The sequence below is a fragment of the Aplidium turbinatum genome, chromosome 3, assembly GCF_918807975.1.
Source record: "Aplidium turbinatum chromosome 3, kaAplTurb1.1, whole genome shotgun sequence".
Taxonomy (NCBI): Eukaryota; Metazoa; Chordata; class Ascidiacea; order Aplousobranchia; family Polyclinidae; genus Aplidium; species Aplidium turbinatum.
The window spans coordinates 11,545,997-11,568,342 of NC_137474.1; the positions used below are offsets into that span (position 1 = coordinate 11,545,997).

The 22,346-nt window shown below is 37.5% G+C and overlaps 1 protein-coding gene and 1 long non-coding RNA gene across 4 annotated transcripts; one reads left to right on the forward strand and one right to left on the reverse strand.

Annotated features, from left to right (window-relative positions):
- The first annotated feature begins 1,181 nt into the window (after positions 1–1,181).
- Positions 1,182–9,195, forward strand: LOC145767461 (uncharacterized). 3 transcript variants are annotated; one of them, XR_014288786.1, is made up of 3 exons: positions 1,182–1,512; positions 8,280–8,475; positions 8,819–9,195. It is a non-coding gene; the product is annotated as an uncharacterized LOC145767461 (long non-coding RNA). The 3 variants fall into 3 exon arrangements; XR_014288785.1 differs by having other exon boundaries at positions 1,182–1,363; XR_014288787.1 differs by lacking the exon at positions 1,182–1,512 and adding an exon at positions 3,470–3,600.
- LOC145766315 (uncharacterized) lies at positions 4,090–17,381 on the reverse strand. Its single transcript, XM_082577997.1, has 6 exons — positions 17,261–17,381; positions 16,220–16,470; positions 9,429–9,607; positions 8,300–8,468; positions 7,555–7,768; positions 4,090–7,036 (listed from the first exon to the last, which is right to left on the reverse strand). Exons 1-6 carry the CDS (start codon positions 17,304–17,306, stop codon positions 6,306–6,308), a joined length of 1,590 nt encoding a protein of 529 aa, XP_082434123.1. The 5' UTR covers positions 17,307–17,381; the 3' UTR covers positions 4,090–6,305.
- Between the last annotated feature and the right edge of the window lie 4,965 nt (positions 17,382–22,346).

Below are 22,346 nucleotides of genomic sequence, written 5' to 3' on the forward strand. Positions count from 1 at the left end.
CCGTTTTGTACAGTTGGGACTAATATGAATGTTTATTGTATGAGTTTGTATTGTGTACTGAAGTTACTTGGAAGTAATAGACTTCCATTGGTACATTTCGGGATAACTAATTTTCATTTTGTTCAATAATTGACCATAAATGTGAAGAAAACATGTTTTTTATTTTATTTTATTTAAAAGTGGAATTAATTGTTTCATAGACCTCGTGTATTATATGTTCCATGCTCTTTGGCTGTCTTTTTTGCATATTTTGGTACCAAAATGAGCCCTGACAGTCATTCACAGCCTAAAAAATCACCACTTTAGTCAAGTAGTTGTCTTGCCGGAAACGGTTGCTATGGTAACGGACTGTCTGACCGTAAGATGTCATTGAAAAATAAAAATTTTATCATGGGTTGGCTCCTGATACCCATTCACAACTTTTAGGTGACTTACAACTTCGTAGTATAAATTCTTAAAAATAACCCCTTTTTTTGGCCCAGCCTAATAAGAGGATATTGCAAAACACAATGCAAAATAACAAGCATAATTCATCAGTATGAACATATATAAATACTCAGGTATATTCATTGCACATGCCAGGAAAGAATAAGCCTACTTTTGGGATCAAATTCGTATTCTACGCCCTCGAAAACTTATAATTCGACATATCACACAACTATGTTTGGTCAAAATTTACAAAAGTACCCATTCCAAGCCTCATTTTGGCCGCCATATTGAAATACCGCCATATTGAAAATTCTTAGGAATTTTCTAATGTCATATTTGAACACACAGACCCCGAAAAGCCACATATGAGTAAGATAAATACCACCAAAACGCAAGTATAGTGGGTGAAAAGGCCAACAATCTCATATTTTTTTGAAAATAGGGGTACCTTTTATTCAGGGGGCATGTACATGGGGGTTAGGGGGATCGTATGTCGAATTTTCATAAATATTCTAGATTTTGATACTGCTCCACAAATTTTTAGCAGCGTACGGTATGAATCGACAATTAACACACCCCCCTAGTTTAAATCACACTGGAGTACGCAAGGTGAGGGATTTTGTTTAGGAATTTAGCTTTCAGTCAGAAAATAAGTGTTGGTTATTTTGGATTGTGAGGCAACTATCCAAAAAAAAAATCAAAACTTTTTGTTAAAATTTAAGTGATGTTGCCAATTTTCGGTGGAGTAGAGGTTTGGCCCAAGTCTCACTGCCAAATAAATATCGAGTAGGCCAAAGTTTAGTGCTAAAAGGCATTCGGGACTGTCAGAATAACACTTTAGATGAATAGAAGATGTTTTCTATATGTCCTTCAGTAAATTAACCTAAATAGGCCGTTGATGTTCTCAGATTCAAGAGGAAGAAATAGACTGGAGGTAAGAAAAACGCACCACGGACAAGTATATTGAAAGAATACGAGATGGCTTCTTCAAGTTCCTGGGCCTCTTAAACATGTTACGAGTCTCTAAAATTATCCAGGCCCCGGGTCCAAAAGGGACCCCCATGTCAACGCTATAGTTTAGAAGTAAGAAATAAAGGTTGGACTCCCGGTTGTAACTTATTTTCTGCATGTTTTAGTAGTCTAGTTTGTAATTTTAAAGCTGCAAAAGGTTACAAACCCACATTCATTTTTCAACCAAAATATAGGAATTTAGGAAATTTGTTTAAATTTAGTGCTATTATAATTGCTGAAAGTGCTTTCAATTTCAACTGTAGGCTACAAATATTCTTTTCCGAACTCTTTTCCGTCTAAGCCGAACCCCGCTAATAGTTCGTTTGTCTATAGCAGGGGCGTGCAACTGTTTATCGCAATGGGCCACAACGTACAATTATAATGATGCTGAGGGCCAGTCTATCGAATAACACATGAATTTATATGAACAACTTATTTAATGGAAAAGTACACACAATCAAGTTACACATTGAGTTTCAGATATCTTGAAGCTCAGTTTTGTAACAAGCTCAATGTCTTTCTTGTAACCGTGAAATACCTCTTGCTGTTTGCTCAAAGACTTTTTCAACTGCTGCATTTTGTCAACCGTAATTGACCCACAATGCTATCATAATTAGCAGAGTGTTTTGCACAGTAGTGTCGCTTGATATTGTACTCTTTCATTACTGCTATAGTGTTTTGACAAATCAGGCAAACAACATCTTGATTGTGTTGAACAACGAAGTAATTTATACACTATTCATTGTTGAACTTCCGCCTTTCATAATCAACCTTCCTTTTCTTACTTGTAGACATTTTTACTATGCTAAGCTTTTTGTAGAATAAATATTAATATATTCACCACACTGCACCCATAAAGTACGTAAGATTTATGTTACTAAATCATTGCCAGAAGAACAAGGCGGTTTTCTGCAACGCTTACTAATGACGCAACAATAATGCTAATGATTAGGGCCATTTTTATATGACCTTAAAAAATCAATAATATGACTTTATTTTTTGGAAAATATGACTTTATATGACTTTATGTGCAAATCGTTTATTTTTACATGCGAACAACATCACTCACGGAACTAAAGAGTAAAACATACGCAACATAACAGTAATACACATCCATTTTTATTTTAAACCACTGTGGCGTAGCTGTTGTAGTACAGTTTCATGTAGTGTGGAATGTAAGAGTCTTTGAAGTTACGATTTGGACGTAAAATGACTTTAGTAAGGAAAATGAGCGCTCCACAGCAGTGACGTGGGTTGACACTTCTGCAGTTTTGCATAAAGCGCTGGTGAAATGTCTTGTCTTTGTAGCTCCATAATTTGTTTCACATCGTTTTTGTCCAATCGCTTCTTAATGTAATTTTTGAGCTCAAGCGGATCTTTTCCGAAATCAAGGGCATTTAGATTAGCATGGGCCTCTTTGATGGTGTATGTACAACTTTCCATTTTGAGTATTAAGTTCGAAATATTGTTGTAGTGGAGGCATATTTCTGTTAACTGACTAGTCAACTTTGGATCGTTGACTGAATTTTTGACGCTCTTTACAATAACTCCTTCACCTTCCCATGCATTGACTATTTCTTTCACTTTAATGCAATGTGTGACCTCATAAAATATAGGTCTGTGACTGTAAGTGTTATGTAGGCTAATCCTACAGTTTGCCTTTGTTCAATCAGAAATTGCCTTACATTCTTAGTGCTTAATTGCTTCACCGCTTAAATTGGTACTTTTTATTTAAAGTATACAACGGTATGACTTTATAACTCAAAAATATGACTATAAAACTTAAAAAGCTGATATATGACCTAACCAGGAAAATATGACTTTATATGACTTCATAACTTTCTTAATATACCTCATAGGGATGCGGTTTTTGCGTTAAAATTGATTTCACGACTTACTGATGCATAGAAAAAAATATGACTTTAATGACTTTAAATGGCCCTACTAATGATGTAATAATGCTAAAAGTCAATAATGCTAATGATGACGTTACAAATAACAACATCCTCCGATCTAACAGTGAAAAGTATTTAAAAATAATGGGCTACTTGATGAAGAATGTGCGGGCCACGTAAATGGGTACCGCGGGCCGTGCTCTGGCCCGCGGGCCGTATGTTGCACGCCTCTGGTCTATAGATTAAGCTAGCCTACATTGCCAAAGTATGTACCGTATGCTTATATTTAGTTACAATAGATTGCATTCAAACAAGCTTCTGTAAGACTGTAAGTAACCGTTCACCCTGAGTGCAATAATATTATTAGTTCTATAGTTTAAATTGAGATCGGCCTGCTTAAATAGGCTATCATAAATCAGAACAACCATAATATAATCTCTAATTAAGATTACTGCATTTGCTTCTCCAGTAAGTAACAGTTAGCTACAGTATTTCTTTCATAAAAGCTATTTAGCCTACTGACAAATAAGCCAAGCAACAAATCATGCATGACGTTGCTTAATTTGCTAAATACCGGTAGGCTAGCTAGTTGCTATTTGGGCTACGTATAAAAATCCTGGTTGCATTTTACTCCATCTCAGCGATTGGCATTGAAAGCATTGACCGCCAAGAACAAGATAACTCGGAATTATTTGTTTGATTCAGGTCAATTATTAGCATATTGTGCCACATGGTTTTGAGTGGCAGCAACGCATTCACATTAAATCTCTACTTTTACACAGATCCTGTCAGTGCTTGATTGGTAGACCGCAGGTTATAAGCATGGCGACCATGTAACAATAATGTTATGGTTTTATTTATTGTCGCTTACAACAGCTAAGATCTTTTTTGCGACAGTACTCATTTTTAATTTTACAGCAGGTTTACGATGTTATCACATTATTACCCGACTTATTCTCAACGCTTCATGCAAGAAAGAACACAATCGGTACCGTTTTTAAAGTCTTCGGTTTGACCCGAACTGGAATCGATCTTAGATTCACCAGGACTAGAGCCAAAAGCGAAACCACTCGAACACTAAGCTGGTATCACGACCATGCTTGTCCATGTATATACTGTATAGGTCGCAGCGGCTATAAAGCTGAGAAAATAATTGCAAAATGACTACTAAATAAACAGTCTTGTAACGACCTGTTTTAGCCTGATGCTGCGAGTTCATTGTGGCAATAGGGAATTGCACTACCTTTCGGAACACAGTTTCCTAGTCGTGTGCTATGACGAATGGTGTTGAAGTCAGTGAGTGGTTCTTTAATGTGGCTCTTTGGTTTAGCTTGAGGCTGCTGGTTGTTGAGTCTTTGTGCTATTAAGCGTTATTGCTGTGAAATTTTGTTGAATTGGTTGATTAATAGATTAGATGACGTAGTTCTTCCCTTTCGGCACGGTTGTTGATGTTTGGATTTTGTCTACTTATGAAAATGGCCTCTTTGCACTGCAATTGTACCGCGTCGTTTTCTCCAGCAATGATTGTAAATTCAAAGTCGGCGAGGCACTGTTGGTGATGATCAAAGGCCGAACTTTTATCTGAGCTCAGGTGTTCTTTCAGGCGGGAGTGAAGTGGTCAGATCGTGCTACCTATGTAGCTTTCCCTGCATTTCTTACACATGATCTTGTAAACACAGTTCTTTGTGGTACACTACACATGTCGTCGTTCCGTAGTGGGCAGTCTTGTAGCCGGCAAGGTTCGGATTTTTGTGTTTTGGAACGGCGTTTCGGAGGGTTCGTGAGCGTCGAAAGAGGCGGACTGGCAAATCCAGATACTCAATCTATTGCATTCTTGTAATAGTTACAAATAATTAAACAAGAAAAATACGAAAACATAAATTGGGTGAAACGTCAAATTCACAGCCTAGTATCTAAAGCTGCAGTGTCGGTTCATGAATGGTAGACGTAGCCGAGTTTTTTTACAGTTGTCCAGTTATCATATTTGACTGCAGAATAATTTGTAGGCAACTATTTGTTATCAACTCTTAGATAAGATAAGCAACTTTGACAAAAAATTGTTCGATACTAGTGTGCAAGTATAATGCAATGCAACAGCTTAGGTAACACTGATTAAGTGATTATTCGTACAAATTTAAGTTAAATCAGGTATAGCCTAGCAGCACAAAATTATCGTCACAGTCTGGTTTTGTTTTCAAAATACTGTAATTATAGCTACTGCTTTGGGAGCCTCTGGCTTATAAAAACCTCTGCAAATGTGACAAGGCCTGTTGACTTTTGCCAAGCTAGCAAAATACTTGTTTTTTATATTGATTCAAATACTGACAATACGAGCTGTGGTAGTTGGATAATTAAAGTTTAACAACTTTACATGGAAAATCAATCTTGACTTCTTGCAATCACATTTACAGTGCCATATGTCGTATAGCCTGCAACACAGCTCAACTTAAAAGTAATGGGTGTTAAACCTTTTCAAATTGAAAAAGAAATGTTTTTGAAAAAGTACTTGGGAAATAATTAGCAGCCTACCCATCACACCATCCATCATACTTGGCAGTGTCATATTGTTTGTTACAACTAAATTACTAACGAAAAAAAAAAATCAAATCAACATAAGGGACAATATTACTATTGATCATGAAATGAGTATTACTGATGATCAATTATTATAATTTATTTAGGCCATTATACGTGTTGTAACCCACACTCAGTAGCCTACATAAATTCAAAAAATATTCCTTACCATTGACTCCATTGTCGTCAAATACTTTGACTAATTTGTTGGTAGTTTGAGTTATATACTGATGAAACCAAAAAACTTTTTACAGATACTTGTTGCAGAAGTTTAAAAAGTAAGTAAAGGCTAACGATTTTCTGTGACAATAAAAAACGTGCAAATAAAATAAAATTGAACACAGAAGGTCACACGTTTACACCAATTTACAACACAGATTTAAAACTGGTCAGTTATCAAAGCGCGCTGTTACTGCTGTTCGTGGCGAATCTGGAGTTATCTGTGGGATGTTTTCCTTTGGCCTTGAATTTGTGATTTTTTTCCAATGTGGCCCCTAAGTTATGGGCTCCTCTTTCGTCATCATGGCGCCTGTTTGGGGCACTTTCACGCCTGTTGCTTCGGACACTGTTGCGATTGCGTTGAAGATGCGAACAAAAAAGCTTTCGCATTGCAACACGCATTTCTGAAAAGCGCCAAAAGTATATCCAGGGGTTTAGCATTGAATTGATAAGCGAAGTGGTAAGAAGGATCTTGGCAGAAAAGACGAAACTTTTGTTTGTTTCAGTGTAGGAAAGCGTGAAGAGAATTCCAAGTGGTAGAGTACTGATCAGTAACAGACCAAGGATGATCACAAGGGTCTGCAACAGGCGTAGATCGCGCTGCTTATTTTTGGACCAGTTCTTCTTAAGCAATTTGGAAAACGTACCACTAGACGGTAACAGGCTCTTTCTGTGGTGTTGAGAATGATTCGCACCTTTTTCTTCGTCAGCTGCTGTTTCAGAAACTCCGCAAATTTTTGTACGGATCCGATGTCCACATAAAGTTTTTTGCTCTTTCTTTTTACTCTTTTTCGGAGTCAATTGTTGACAGCTGGTTTCTTTTAATGGATGTTGTCTTTCTTCTAAAGATGTTGAGGATGCCATGCTCACATCATTGACATTGTGGCCACTGGAGCACAACTGAGACTCTGAAAAGATGTTAAACCATATTTAGAAGTTCAAAACATGTGCTATAAACCCTTGCAATCAGCTTTCATCTTCAAAATAAACAAGGTATCATAAGAATGAATGTGGTTTAATTTTTAAGTGACGTGGTTAAAATTGTGCATATTATTCCAACCACGTTTGCAAGTCAAGGTAGAAAAAGGAAATAATTTTATATGAAAATGCATAAACATAATGAATTAAATGTGGTTGGCAGCCTACGTGGAAAAAGAGCAATTTCCTCTATCTCAAACTCTGCTTGAAGGCCTAAACCCGACAATGGTCATTAATTTTATTAGCTTATTTTTCTAGGTTTGTCCGAATAATACGTTTTAAACAGGAGGTGCAAAACGCTAAGGCCACCGTTGGTTCAAGGAACATTAATTCGGAATACCAATACCAAGTCAAATGTAAATTAACAGTAGGCCTACAATGTAAGCATACATTACTACAGTGGTCTAAAGCCAGACTGGATCAGTCAGACAACGGCTTAACTACTTACCCGGAGGGCTACTGCTTTGGTGGACTCTAGAATCTACATCGCCTGAACTGTGGTTGGCTGTTACGGAAGGTCGGTTCTGGTTTGCTTTCAGTTTCTTGGTAGAAGTGTGAACGAAGTGAAATATCTTTGCATACAAAATGCAAGGTATTGTTGGCATTAGCAGCAATGACAGGCCCAAGTAGAGCATTGAGCCTTTTGTAAAAGGGGGATTTGTCTGCAAAACAAAGCAAAATTCCTAAATCAACGTTTTGTCGCTGTTCCTTGTTGACTTCACGAAATGCTAGCCTGCGTTGTTGCGGAGCGTTCGGAAAAACAAAAGCGAGGCAAATGTTTTACTTTCAACGAAACGTCGCTTGGTGGTTATAATGAGTGGTTTTATCTTGCAAATGAAAATCTTCCAGTTTGAAGATGATAAGACCAGGGTCTCGTTCACTTTATTGATTTCAAAAAATAGAAAATATACTTGAAACCTATTTCTTTGTTTAAGAAGAATTTTAAGACCAACCCACTTTTCCGTGTGTGCTGCAACATAGGCTACTAGTTGTTTCCTAAACGTAGGCTTAAAACTCAGGGATTGCTAAATTTCATATTTCATCCTTAGCTCACGTGTTGAAGTTGTTGCGCTTAGACGAGAAAGCAGACTATACTCTTATCACTGACCATTCGACTACTAAGCTCTTCAAAATTTCTGAATTTTTTGCCAATAAAAAAACTTTATTTTTCAGCAATTCATAAAGTAACTCACCAGAGAGCAATGATCCAAAGGAAAGCAAATCATGTAATACACATGCGATGTACTGTTTTTTTCCACAAAGCAAGCACAACTCTCCAGACAGTTCCAATTCGTTGCCACCGGCAACACAAATGTGAAAAGTGGAATCAACCAGGTGATCGCCATCCCTAATTTGACCCACCTGCAAGGTAAACTGTGATGAAAGCAAGAAGGATTGACTCACAATTTCTAACAAAGAATAGTGATTGGCCGGGTGACTAGTCTATCAGAAAAAGAAGGGTAAATTCTCAAGCTGAGAAATAAAAGAATAAAATATATTAAAATACTTTGCTATTTTCTTCCCACAACTTGGTGTTATTTGTTTCAAGCACAGATCCTGAATCAACTGCAGCCTACGTGTCGGACAAAAACGAAATTGTTTTATGAGATTCTTTGTTAAAAGGTTCAGCAGTTTTTAAACTTTAATGAGTTTTGACAGACTCTTTTTAATTTGAAGGCATTAAATATTATATCTAGCCTACTGTATTTCAGTTAATCCAGACAAGAGCTTTAGGAAACAGGAACATCAAACATCTGGTGGATAATAATGAATCAGCCCTACTCAATTCATTGTTCCTAATCTACGTATGGGCTTCTGGCTGAATTTCCTATCTCACAGCTCCCACAAAGGAAGTGACCACTTCTGACGGCAGACCTCATCTGCAAGCGCTTTGGTTTTTGTTGTGGTCAAAATTAGATGATATTAGTTTACACAAAATGTTATTAAACTCCCAAAGGGAGGTGTCTCACCAATAATGTCCGATGTTCTCTTAAAATTTATTTGCTTTCAAATGACAACTTGACTAGACTAGTGATGGAGTTAATTGCAATGGCGGCATTAAATACGTTTAACAAAAAAAAAAAAAAAACGGGTAATAAACAAAGACCCGATCACTCGACGCCTTAGTTCATTTATTTCTGAAGTCAAAAGCTTTCAAGGAAAAGATGACATAATTTAGAATTACAACAACTTATAATGCAAAATTAATTTCGTCTTACAAGCAAAATATAAACTGCTAAGCAGAAAAGAAAAATCTTCATTAAATTTGGGTTTATTTTTATTTTTTGGGAGAGAGGAGATGAAAGACTGAACTAGGTTTACCTTTTTCGGGCCTGGGTTCCCCTTTCCTGTTTTCCCGCCCCATTTCCATAGCCTTGTGTTACGTAACAATATCGGTCTATAGCGATTACCAGTTGGCTCAAAACCGAAGACCAGACAGTTACAGCCCAAAAGGCTTTTTGGACCAATTCAGAAGTTGCGGTTCGAAATGGCAAAGCAATCTGAAAATAAATAACAGCTAGAGCAACCATATTCAAGCATATATCTTCGAGCTGTTAGGAGCGAATATTCTTGATCAACATGAAACCAACTTTTGGCTAGGCTTACACTATGACAAACGATTGGACATTCAACAAAATGAAGTTCTTCACAAGAGGAATAATTATTCGAAACACAATCAAGACAAAGAAATTCTGCGTGGAAACACGAAACATTTCAAAACTTACACATAGGCTACTTTCGTTGTGATCAGCCTTAATAAATCTGCAATGAACTTGCTACGTTTCAAGCATTAAAATTAAAAAAATAAAAGTTGTACAACTGTAAAGTCGATAAATGTTAAAAGTCCGCTGTTATATCACGAAGTTTTTTGTTTGTTTAATCATGAAGTTCAAATACTTAATTCAAGATTAAATGAGAAAAACTCCTAGAGTAGCCTACGTGTTTCAAATTAGCCAGTTTTAAGATGTTGGCCTACAGTAGTTAGACGGAGTGGTTTAAATCGATATTGCTTTCAAACATGACAATAATAATAATAAACGATATGTAAATAGCTCAGTAATAAACAATATCATGCAACATCATCTCATTGCCTAACAGCAGGAAATATTTGCCCTATTGCATAACGTTGAAATTAGCATGCAAGCTTTGATATTTCATAGGCAACAACAGCAGCATGTGCACCAAATGCGTTGAAAAGCGATTTCGTTTGTGTCAGATGTTTCCTAACGGCTGTCGCTACACCAATCGACCAGGTCTTACGCCGTTTGAATAAGATAAGAGCTTCTACAGTTTACAACAACAATCTTTGCAAGATTGCAAGAAATTGCAGAGAGAGATTGCGAGAGATTGCGAGAGATTGCAAGAAACCTGATACAAGCTCATCTTTCCAGTTCCAATCAAATGGATATCGGCAGCCAAGCAAAAACGCTACGTTAGCTTTGTTTTATGTATCATGAAACGCCATCTGGGACGTCACTCTATGAGTGACAATGTCTTAGGTTTTGTCACGTTAAGTTTACGGTGTCGGATCGACTTGCAAGCTGCTAAAAATTAGTTGGTACTGTTTTACGCTGTTGGTTTGATAAATAAAAATGTACTGTAAAAGCAAAATACCCTTGCACACATTTGAATGCTAGAGAGTATTGTGCACTGTACTTACAATCGTTTTTATTAACGACCGCCAATACTCTCCACGGAGATTTTGTCACACTTTGATCGCTTTAAGAAGATTTTTGTTTATGCTTTGGCTTGATCTTTTGTAAATGATTTACCAAAACACGTTTCGGTAAAAATACGTATCTTCATTGTTCTGCCGGTTTATAGGCCGGTAATAGCAAGAAATGTTACCTGCCAGCTTTACTCATCATAGTCAAAAGGTGACGACCTACGTGTGGGAGAAAAAGGAAATACCATGACGTAACTTCTTTCAATTGAGATATTTGTTTCAAAACATATGTGGCTGATGTTGCAATTTATAGACTGTGTTTGATCTTTAAGACAATCTTTACACTTTCAGGCGATCAGCGGTCCTTGATCGCATGGATATCGAGAGTGGTCACACTTGAAGATGCAAGCATCCCAGACAGTCAATCCTTCATTTTTTACATTGATTCAACGTCTGCAGACGTTGATTTTATAATTTTCACTAATTTTCTATCTGGCATATGAGCGATCATCAACGAGTATGTCTATAGCATGTAAAAAAGGCTATTTTTTGCGTTTAACGAATGTTGCACTCAAACTTCATTGATGTTATCCCCATGAGATAAATCCCGCTGTTTACCCATTAATTAGTGATGCAAAAAGTACGATATACAATAATACAAAAGTATATGCCAGACGATAAGGTTGAAAACCATTGAAATATTTTTCGTTTTAAGGCTACCTCCCTAAAAAAGGTTTTTTAAATGTTAAAGTTTTTGAACTAATCCACTACTCCTGTTCAGTTTACGTTGGCAAGCTCATAATGTATAACGGCACAGAATAGAAGTTTATTGGAAGCTATCTTTGTATGGCGATCCAGCGTTAGCAATAAATTATTACATCATCATTTCCTAATTTTGTTGCATCCAGACATCATTAACATTCAGTTTGATTTTTTTACAGGTTACCTCGTCTTGGTAAGGTTTTGTAATCATTAAACTATAAAAGGAGCAGAATAAGTTTATTCGTTCCGGAATTAGCACACAATATCATTGATGTCTCGTCTTCTTAGTTATAACCGTCCTAAAAGTTCAAGAGGTTCTTCAGCTATCACCCTCGAAACTCTGAAGTTGTACGTTTATCCCCTACGCCGATACTCGTTCCATCTGCTTGTCCAAGGCAGGCGTGAGAGGACCTTAACCGTTTTCGTGCGGGCGTCATACTTCTCCGCTCAACCATGTATCAATGGGAAATAACATCTTTCTGTAAAATCTGCAAGGGCAAGAAGGTTGTCCAAGGGTGTTCGTTCCAGATATTGAGTGGCCATTGCACGTTGTTGTTTATAGCAGGGTCGACTTGGTGGCACCGGCACTGCAGCTCCAGACGGGCACCCAATATTCTGCGGTAGGGTAGGTTGGCGCTACGCAGGAACGTAGCCATGGACGGCTTGAGGGAGTAAGCGCTTACTCCCAAACAAATTTAATCTTATTATTCAAAAAGGGGTTTTTAATATTATTACAACGCCTGCAGCAGCTATATTTTTAAACAAACTCTTTATTTAAAATATTAAAATATTTGCGTCCCTTCCAAATGTTGCTTTTTTTCCCTAAAATGTATTTTTCTGGATACGTCACTGCCACTATGGCGACAGTGCGCACAACAAGTTTAGGCACCCCAGCCAGAGCTAACCAGTCATTTTAGCAGAGCTGTGCAGTGTGCAAGATGAGTTTTTTACGTAGTAAAAATTTTGCCAGAAAACTACCCCGTGATAACGATTATCATGATTCGGGAGTGTAAGACACAACAGCGGAAACAGCTTTATCTAAATTACTTCCGTAACACGATAGTATGGTAGCAAATGCAGATTCAGGTGTTGTGGTACTGTTAAAGGATCTTGGAGACGTACAGTAGTTGCAGTTTTAGTAGGCCTAGTATTACGTATAAAGCGCTTTACCCGAATATATATTGACTTTACATTTGCTTGTTGCTATTGCGTTAAAATATAATTACAATGCAGGATTACAATTTAAAATGTATCACATCGGTTAACATAATAATAATGTGTGTTTTTATGTAGCGCTGTATCCATTGCAGATATGCGTTGCCCATCAGCGATTTACAAAGCAGCCGGTGAAGCGTATAAAGCCGCAGTCGAATACATTATACAGGGTTACTCAATTAATTTTAACAAAGGTCCAGTTTGACAAGTTAAATATGTTTAGCGGTCCGGTGAATAAGTTATTTCACATGCAACCACGAAAGTTAAACTATCTGGGAGTGACTATTGGGTAGTCTGGGAGTCAAAGCCCCCAAGCAACTAAGATAAGCAAAGTATAAATTGCATCCTCCATGTAGAAATTTGTTTAAAGAAGCCCTGAAACGTGGCAACAAGGTTATTCTTCCAAAAGCTCAAGGTCCACCATCAACACCCAGAAGGTCCGGATTCGGACCGCGGTCCGCCAGTTGAGTAGCCCTGCATTATCATATAATCTTAAGCCTATTCCTTTTGCTAAGTGTCAAGCAGAAACAAGATTTTTAAAACGTTTTCAGTAGGCTATGACCAGACAGGGCATCGAAGCCATGTCACCTATTCAGAGACGGGCAAACTAAGCCATTCAGCCGGTGACCAAACATGACCTTTTTCTAGCTTAAATTTAAATGGTGATTTTTAAGACAAGTTGTGTATGGTGGATACGAATATGGAGTCGCTTTTTTTCTATCAGTTACGATGTTTATAAATTTATTACTGTTCACATTACACTGCCAAATTACACTGCTTATCCTTAATGGAACTCAATAAATGCATTACACTGCCAATTGCAACTGATAGATATATTCATTTATTGCGCCATCGTTATCATTTGTCTAAGTTATATAAATTTTTCATGACATCATAATAACTTAATTGTGACACCAATTTCTATTTGAATAAGCTAAAGATGCTTTTACGATAGCGAAATCGATTCTTAATAAATTATACTAAGAGGTTAGATTGTTGTGCAAACGCGGACGCCAACATATTTTGATGAATGCAAAATAGCAGTACCATTGTGGCAGCACTGAAGAGTTTTACAACCAACGATTGAACTATTCTCCTTGGAACAAGGCTGGTACATAAAAACATACGATCGACTGGATTGGCAAGAAAAGAAGGTCCTCGCTCAGCAGTAGGCTACCACAGGCTGAAAATGATAATGAACACAGTCTGAAGATGATGATAATTAACCAACAGGCGGCAGCAATGACTCAAACTTGTTTTGCTACATATACGGAAATCGCGTTTCATTTGTTCATCAGACGATAGACTTCGCCTAACATCTTGTATGCATATCGTGTGCACCAAAGCTGTAATACCAGAAAAAAGTATGCGGTATATACCTTTACTTTTGGCGTCCCTACAATATCATTAAGGCAAAACACCATTAAAAGGGCTGTTATTTTTGTGAACACTAAAGAATTTAGCAAGAAAAAATCCATTATAAAGGCCCTAACTTAAAATCATCAATGAGGCCTGCACCACATTGTGATGAAACCCCTGGGCCGAATCATTCAACAGAGACGCAAAGTTTCTGAGAATCCGAAAAGTGCAAGTGATGCAGAACGCGCCGCTGTCAGAAAAACAAAGATTTTCAACCATTTTCACAAAGAAAATGAAGGGGTGCATGTAGCCTACTAGCAAACATCTATAGCAGGGGTCACCAAACTTTTTTCTCTGTGGGCCGGATTGCTGCGAGATTAACACCTGCGGGCCGGATGCAAATTGCGAAACGATATAGCCTACAACTGTTTAGAATCTCCATTGACTTGAATTGAGCACAATACATAACAAATTCAGCGGTGGAGTAGCAAAGTTTTGATGAAAATCGAAAAGTTGCTGGAAAAGTTACCCCCTGCTGTAGGCCTAATACACTACAGGGCATCGTGCTCTTGATCAATATGGAAAAATCATTACCAGGTTGCGTGTAGCTCAACAGCAACGTCAGTCCTTTACAAAAAGTTTGCCAACTTTTTTCCTGAACAGTAGTGCAGCTGTTATTTCCGCAGCACGTGGCGGGCCGGATGAAATCAGTTCGCGGGCTGGTTCCGGCCCGCGGGCCGTAGTTTGGTGACCCCTGATTTATAGGATTGGCCCATCATACAAGAGAAGGATCCACAGAGGAGGCGAACTGATATGCATAACTTAACAAGTGAATAAAAAAATAACAGTAAACTCTCAAATACATGTAGCTCCACACAAAGTGTAATTTGCATGACTTTTGACTTTTTTTTATTTCTTTAAAAATAATGTCTAAAAACACATACAGACTCAAAATCAGCATCCCCAAATTTGCTACATTTCCATACTTGTAGCGGAAAAAAATGAAGTTCGAAAGATGCAGGACAGTGTTGTCATGCAAACGTAGTCACTGTCTGGGCGCTTGTACCCACTATTGCGTTTGTGTAACATCAATTTTTTTCCAAAAAGCAACCATTTTTAATGGGAACACAAAATTTGAATCCAATATCTTTTGTATGCGTCCTCAGCCACAACATGTATAAAACTGAGATTTTTAAAAAAGTTTTTTTTTCTTGACCCAGATGGTTATTTCACAAAGAGTCTTCTCAAAATAGTATTGTTCTTGCGTTTCATCTTTGCGCTTGCTTTGCTGGACATCAAGCCATTCGGTAACTGAAGTAATCTTAATGGAGTTGGTGAGTGCGAATGACGTCAATCGCGTCGTCATCTTTTGTCGTTGATATTACTCATCATATGAAACGCTACTTTTATTGTGCGGCAATTCCAAAAGACGAAGAAGCCGACCCAGTGTCAACTGTGCTCCCTTTGAGGACCGTTGGTACATATGTGTACCAAGAACTAGGTACACATATGTACCAACGGTCCTCAAAGGGTTAATTTAGCAAAGTTTCTTCGATTGCTTTGTTGCAGCATCGCATTACGTTTGTACTTTGGGGAGGTTAAATTGTGACACGTAAAATGCATGTTGTATATCGAGCTTGAAAACTAGTGTTTAAATGTTTTGCACGATACTTTTATTGCTGTTGCTGAAGTTTGGAGATCATGTGAGCAAACTACTTTAGACTGGGAAGCTTGGCCGCTCATGGATAACAGTTCAAGCTTCGTCGTCTTTGCACAATTGCTATCACAATTAACATAATATGTGTAACCAACCAACAACGTTGCAAACCGCTCCTCCTCCTCCTCTGGCAAGTAAAAAAACCGGCCTCCTTTTATTTATGTTATACATCAAACAGAGGAAAAAATGTGGTCGTTGTAAGTCTATTCTGTTTTTGGTTGCTTTTTCTTTAGTCCTACATAACGTTTCTGCATTGGATTTAAAGCGATTCAATACACTAACATCAAAACAACCCAACTTGCAAAATCTCATTTTTACATTGATTCTACGTCTGTAAATGCAAAGCAGACGACTTCCTTTGCTAGAAATAAAACTATGAACTCCGTTGCTTACCCTCTGAAGGCCAAATATCCACAGAAGTAAAAGCCCAGCAAGCATGTCAGCCACAGCCAAGTTGCAAATGCAGTAAAATGTTGCTTTGCGCAGTTTCCTTCCTCCGCACAGAATAACGCCGATTACGATAAAGTTGGTCAATGATATCACAGTACCGGTGGTGGCTGCGAAGACTTCGAAATATCCCACCCCAGACTTGTCTTGCTCGCAAGAAGTCTCATTGTACTCATTTTTCAGTGATTCTCCAAACTCTGAAATGTTTCAAAAAGTGTTTTATTTTATGTTTTTTAGAAGAGACAACGATAGACACAGGTTCATCAGCTGGACAATGCAGGGTACGCGAGAGTGGAATGTCTTGATGCTGACAACAAGTTTTTTCGGATAAACCTCACAATTCATGCAACATACATTTCAAAAATAATATCTACGTTTTAAAATACGTGGTTAACTTGAAATCACACACATCTTTAAATGACCTAGCCTACTATACAATGAAAATAGCCAGTGCGAAATTTCTCATACCAGTTGAAATTTCATAAAGCCAAGAGTGATTTCAAAATTGTTAAAAATTGTAGGCTAATATTATTGTTCCAACAAGATTCGTCATGTGTTCTCACTGTAACGAATTTGACCGCAGCAACTTGCAAACAAAATGGTTTGCCGCCATTCTTGGTGACGTCATGTCAGTATATTTTCAATGCAAAGCTTTAAAAATTGATGATCCCATGGGAAACGTGAGGGGAAGTTTGTTTCTGTGACGTGATGTTTATCGGCTTAGCAGCTTATCGTCAGCAAATTAGTCTGTTTTTACATGGATTTCCCGTCTGCAGACGTTGCGTTAGTATAAAAAGGCCAACATTGCTAATTAGTCTGTTTTTACATTGATTTCCCGTCTGCAGACGTTGCGTTAGTATAAAAAGACCAACATTGCTAAATGCTGAGGTAACCTTTACAATAGCAAAAAGATGAGAAAAATTTGTGATGTGATTTAAGATTGGAACAATTTAACTAATTAAAAAGGTTAAAAACACAATTTCTCACCTTTGTAGTTTGGGTCGAAGGACCAGCTTCCAAGAGTATCTGTCATACCAGCAGTTTCAAATACTAAGCAGCGTAATACCCTCTTCACGGTGATGAACTATTATAAAAACGATAACCAAACTTATCTTAGTACAGCACGAATGGCACTTATTAATTTGTTTCAATTTATCTGAAAAAGATATCGTTTGTTTAAAAATTTGCTTTACTCCTATTTCGAAGTTTGTACTACACCAGGGGTCACCAAACTTTTTTCTCTGAGGGCCGGATTGCTGCGAGATTAACACCTGCGGGCGGATGCAAATTGCGAAGAGATATACAACTATTTAGAATCTCCATTGACTTGAATTGAGCACAATAAATAACAAAGTCACCGGTGGAACAGCAAAATTGTGATGAAAATCGAAAGGTTGCTGAAAAAGTTATCGTCTTGTATAGCTTAGTCCCTGCGAAATATTAATCTACCTCACTTCTGTCACACGATGAGATAGCATAGTTAGGCCATGGCGGTTAGTTTAATAGCATTGAGCAAGAGAGAATTTAATTTCTTTCTGAAGCACAAATTAGAATTTCCCAGTTTTTTGAGGGCCTGTGACCAAATGCACACAGTGCCCCGAATCCGCCAATGTTACTGGCAAATCACCATTCTCTGGCAATGTTACTACCTACTGGCTACCGGCAAACCACCGTCTCACCATTCCTATTTTTGTTGTTCAAGCACTGGTCCAGCAATGTTTAACTGTTTGTTGCAGCTCCTTTAACAAATACAGCTAAACGGCGGTTTTCAATCACTGTCACTTGCTTTAAAACATTCTGCCTCAATGCCGCAAAAAAAAACGAAGCAATTCAAGTTTGATTTAAACTATTGATTGAACACGATGTCAACACAGTTCTCCCGTTCAGCACAATTTGCAAAGTGAAGTGATACCAAAAGTCCAAAACGTTGCTTTGTGATATCAGCCAGACCGCACAAACTCCCGATGGGAAAAAGGCAATGCCAGTATTCCGAAAAAACGCCATGTTTCATCTATATTTCAACGAAATAGACGATTTTGAATTTCTGACTGTTGTGTAGCAACAATTAATTAAGAGCACTTGAATTTGTCGACAAGCTGCTGAAAAATATCACGAAAAAAAGTGAGATTGACAAATAAATCATATGAAATACTTTATTCGGAAACGTATTTAAGCCATAAGCTCCGCCCTAGACTAGAGATGTTGGAATACTTTGTTGAATTAAAATCCATAGTCCTACGACGTAAGAGAGTCAAAAAGATGTAAAAATGCAAAACTCGTAACTTTTTCTACTCAACACAAACCTACTGTAAAATGCTGAGATGTGACTTTTTACACAAATATGCCACAGACGAACAGGTCAGAACCCCACATTTTAAAGTTGTACCATTCGCATGCTGCAGTTAGCCAGACAATTAAAGTAAACGGTGTGCGCTTGAGTAACGCATTTCAGGACTGTTTTCCATTCAACGGCACCTAATGGATGAAATAATTCCCCGGTAACAAGACTTTAATAATCAAAAACTTCACTCTGTCAATCTCGGTGACCGGGCCTGCGTCAGTGATTCAAAGCTTCTACAAGTATCCGAAACTGCCAGGATTAAGCTCCCAAAGAAGCTTTCCCAATCCGAGGGTAAAGATTCAATCAATCAACGTATGCAGGTAATAAACTACCACTTTGTTTTGCGGTCAGGAATTAAAATAATGCAATTATAGGCCTATGTTGATTTTTTTAGATTCAGTTTTGCAATGTACTTACGGCTCAGTGGTTATGGAAATTCTCACTAATGGCCAGGGGCCTAGTCAGGAGAGAGCAAAGGGGGAAATTGCTCTCCCGAAATATTTTGAATAAACATTTCACCTTCTGTTACCACATCATTTGACAAGAGTTTTACTTTAGATTTACGCTGAAAATACTCTCAGAGTTAGCAACTTTAAGGTAGCCTACTTTTTCAAAAATTTATGGGGAGGAGCTCAGACCCCTCTGCGTGCTTCACTTTCACCAACTCGCTGGCGGGCTCACTGACATGTGCAATAATACTTTTTTTGACTCTCTCCCAAATTTTTTTGCTGCCAATGCCCCTGCCGAATCTGTAGCTACAACGACATCAGGTTTTACGGCTGTATCCTAAATAAAAAAATACTTTATTTCAAAAATAATTACTGTATGCCTAATTGAATGTTCTTAGGCGTTGCCAAAACGACTGATTTTTTGTGTGAGAGATTCAACATAAAGCGGAGATCCATTGAAAAACCACGAAGTATTCAAAATCTAAACTGTTGTCCGCTGTTCAATCTCGGACTCTTTCACCTCGTAAGCGATCTGCTACATTAAGTTTATCTGTTTGGAATATAAGACCACATACCATATTACGCAAGAAAAAAGCCACAGTAAATGCGCAAAGAGACTACGTGGTCCTACTCACTTTCAGGTCATTTTAACACTTTAAAGCATTATCAAAAACATTACCAAATCAATATTATTACTCTATAGTCCTGACTGTGATGAGAAAATGGTAGTTTATTGCCAACCTAGATTTACTTTAACCATTTGATTAAACGCATTGCCATTGCAGGGCTTTAAAATGTGGGAGGTAGGTTTTTCTGACCCATTACAAAATTGCCTTGTCTCATTTCTATAATCTAGTCTAGGAGAAACGGCATAACTTTCATTCGTGCAACCTATAGCCTACTGGCTACGTGGCATCTTTTCTGTGTCATATTTCCATATTTCAAGTCAGCTGAATTGATCACATCCGTTCGGCTATCTGTTTCTTTGCTGTGTGAAATAAGATCAAACACTAAAATATTTATTCAGAAGATATCTACGTTGCTTTTTTTACTTTATTTGGGTGCTTAACAGTTGTCATGGGCACCAAATGAACAACCCGGACCTACAAAATCAATGTTTCTCGACGACAGCATAGACTGCCTGATATTTGTTACCGAGTTACTTCAGCAAAACTAGAAACGTAAGATGCATTTGTGCGTGGGATGTTTAAAACATAAATTACCGGAAGAAAACCCATGTAAGGAATCACAGGATGTTTTGTTTACCACAAATGCAATGCGACCAGTTATTACAAAACAACAACCATTCAACTTTACGTATGGACATTTATAATCATCCCGCCCACGCCAGTAAATAGAAGAGTCAATCTTCTGAAGGTTCAAATGAGGTTAGCCACTAGCCAGGACACTGTCTGAGGGCTGGTCCCTATGTAACAGCCAACTGCACTGGTTAATCAGATTTTTGTCAAAACAGTTAAAGTATGGGAATATCATCATTAAGATCTCATTCAATTTTGTTTTAGGTTATTTTAAACGTATCGGTTGCAAAAAATATTCAGCTGTTATCTGCAAAATACCTACACGTCTACAATAGAAAAAGTGGAAGGTAGTCATTTGGTATAGCTTGAAATGTGTCATAAACAGCTTCTAAAACAGAAAACGTATTCACAATGGTACACATCTGTAACTCGTGCGGCCACAACTTCAAAGGGCCACAATCTGAGTGCCCATGTCTTTGTCTTTTGTGGTCTTTTGTGCATCTCCTAAATTGAGTGTTTGCATGGTCTTTTGTGCATCAGCTCTCGTCATGATAACTAGCTTTTCGACACAAATCAAAAAAGGCAAAACCTAAAATGGTCAGCATGTGCAATACTGATAACTTCACATGCTCACTGTAGGGCTATCATTGTTGTTTTTTTTCTTCTGACAAACTACAATAAAAATTAGATTCAATAGAAGTAGGCTATTATAGAAAGTCTTCTTACTAATTGCAAATGCTCAGCAACAGTAGTATTTTTACAGCGCTTCTTCTCGTTTGAAAAAACCAAACTTATGTATAATGCACGTCTTACTAGACACTCTTCCAATGATTGTTATTTTGTCCCACGTTACGCCTCATCCCGACTCCAGCGCAGCATTAAATATGCCGGAGTGAAAGTCTGGAACTCCTTACCAACGAGCTTGCGTAAATTGTCATTTTATTCTTTTAAAAAACAACACAAATATTCTTTCATTGCCAAATATTAGCACGATTAATTTTGTATTACCTTTATGCTACCGATAGACTACTAAATATATTTCTCTGTGACCATCTTCTAACACCTTGTCTCAATTTTCGTTATTGAATTATACTTATCGCAATTTTAGAACTTCTATTAGAATCTGGGGTATCTGCTTGACTCGAAGACCCATGGTCTCTTCGCAGATTCCCGTTGCTGGAAATTCCTTTTTTATTGCTGTATTTATTGTATTATATTTACCTACAACGAAATAAAATCAATCAATCAATCAATCAATCTTTGTTTCATACCATCCATAACAATGAATCTCTTAAACTGAGTGGTCGCTTTTATATCAAGGACGTGTCAACTACGTGAGACATTTCATCCACCGAAAACAGATTTTTTACAAAAGATTGCGTGCGTAATGTTTTCAACAGATTTCCGAATCAGCTGCAACCAGTCATACACAAGACTACATTCTTAGAACAATGCAACAAACATTTCCCCCTTGCATAAACTACCTTGCACTACACAAAGGCAAACGGTTGGAGTGCTGTAATATGTTTACAGTCACTTGTACAACCTTGCATCATTTTCACGTGCTTTAAATTGCAATGCTAATCTTCATTGTTAATGCACAGTAGATCACTGGCTGTTAGTCACAAGATTTATCAGGAGTTCAGAGCCAGATTTGACTGAGTGGAACATATTGGGGTGACTCAGTTGTTCACATGAAACAAAACCGATTATTCCTAATTTTTGTAGAGTTGTTATGCCAAATACTCTAATTCTGAGTAGTTAGCAAAACGTTTCGTTTGTGATAAAATAACTTTTCTTTCAACTTTAAACAAAACACAATTAAAGCAAGTGCCAAATAAACAACTTCTTTTGATATTTTGTGCAGCACTAATCAAAACATGTTAGAAATGTTTTTGATGGGTGATTAGCCTATAAAGCCACCCAATTGACGCTTGGAAGAACATTATAACTATTACATTATTTTTAAAGTTGAGTTTTCCATTTTGTTGAATGTCACAAAAAGTGTCTTAAGAAAAATCTTA

Bases quoted from the DNA above. Each gene is read 5' to 3' on its own strand.
- LOC145766315 (XM_082577997.1), bottom strand. From the start codon at position 17,306: ATGACAGATACTCTTGGAAGCTGGTCCTTCGACCCAAACTACAAAG. The intron at 9,608-16,219 runs GTAAGCAACGGA...ATTTATTTTCAG, and splicing joins GGATATTTGGCCTTCAGAGG to ATTGCTTTGCCATTTCGAAC. The intron at 7,769-8,299 runs GTGAGTTACTTT...TTTGTTTTGCAG, and splicing joins CTTTGGATCATTGCTCTCTG to ACAAATCCCCCTTTTACAAA.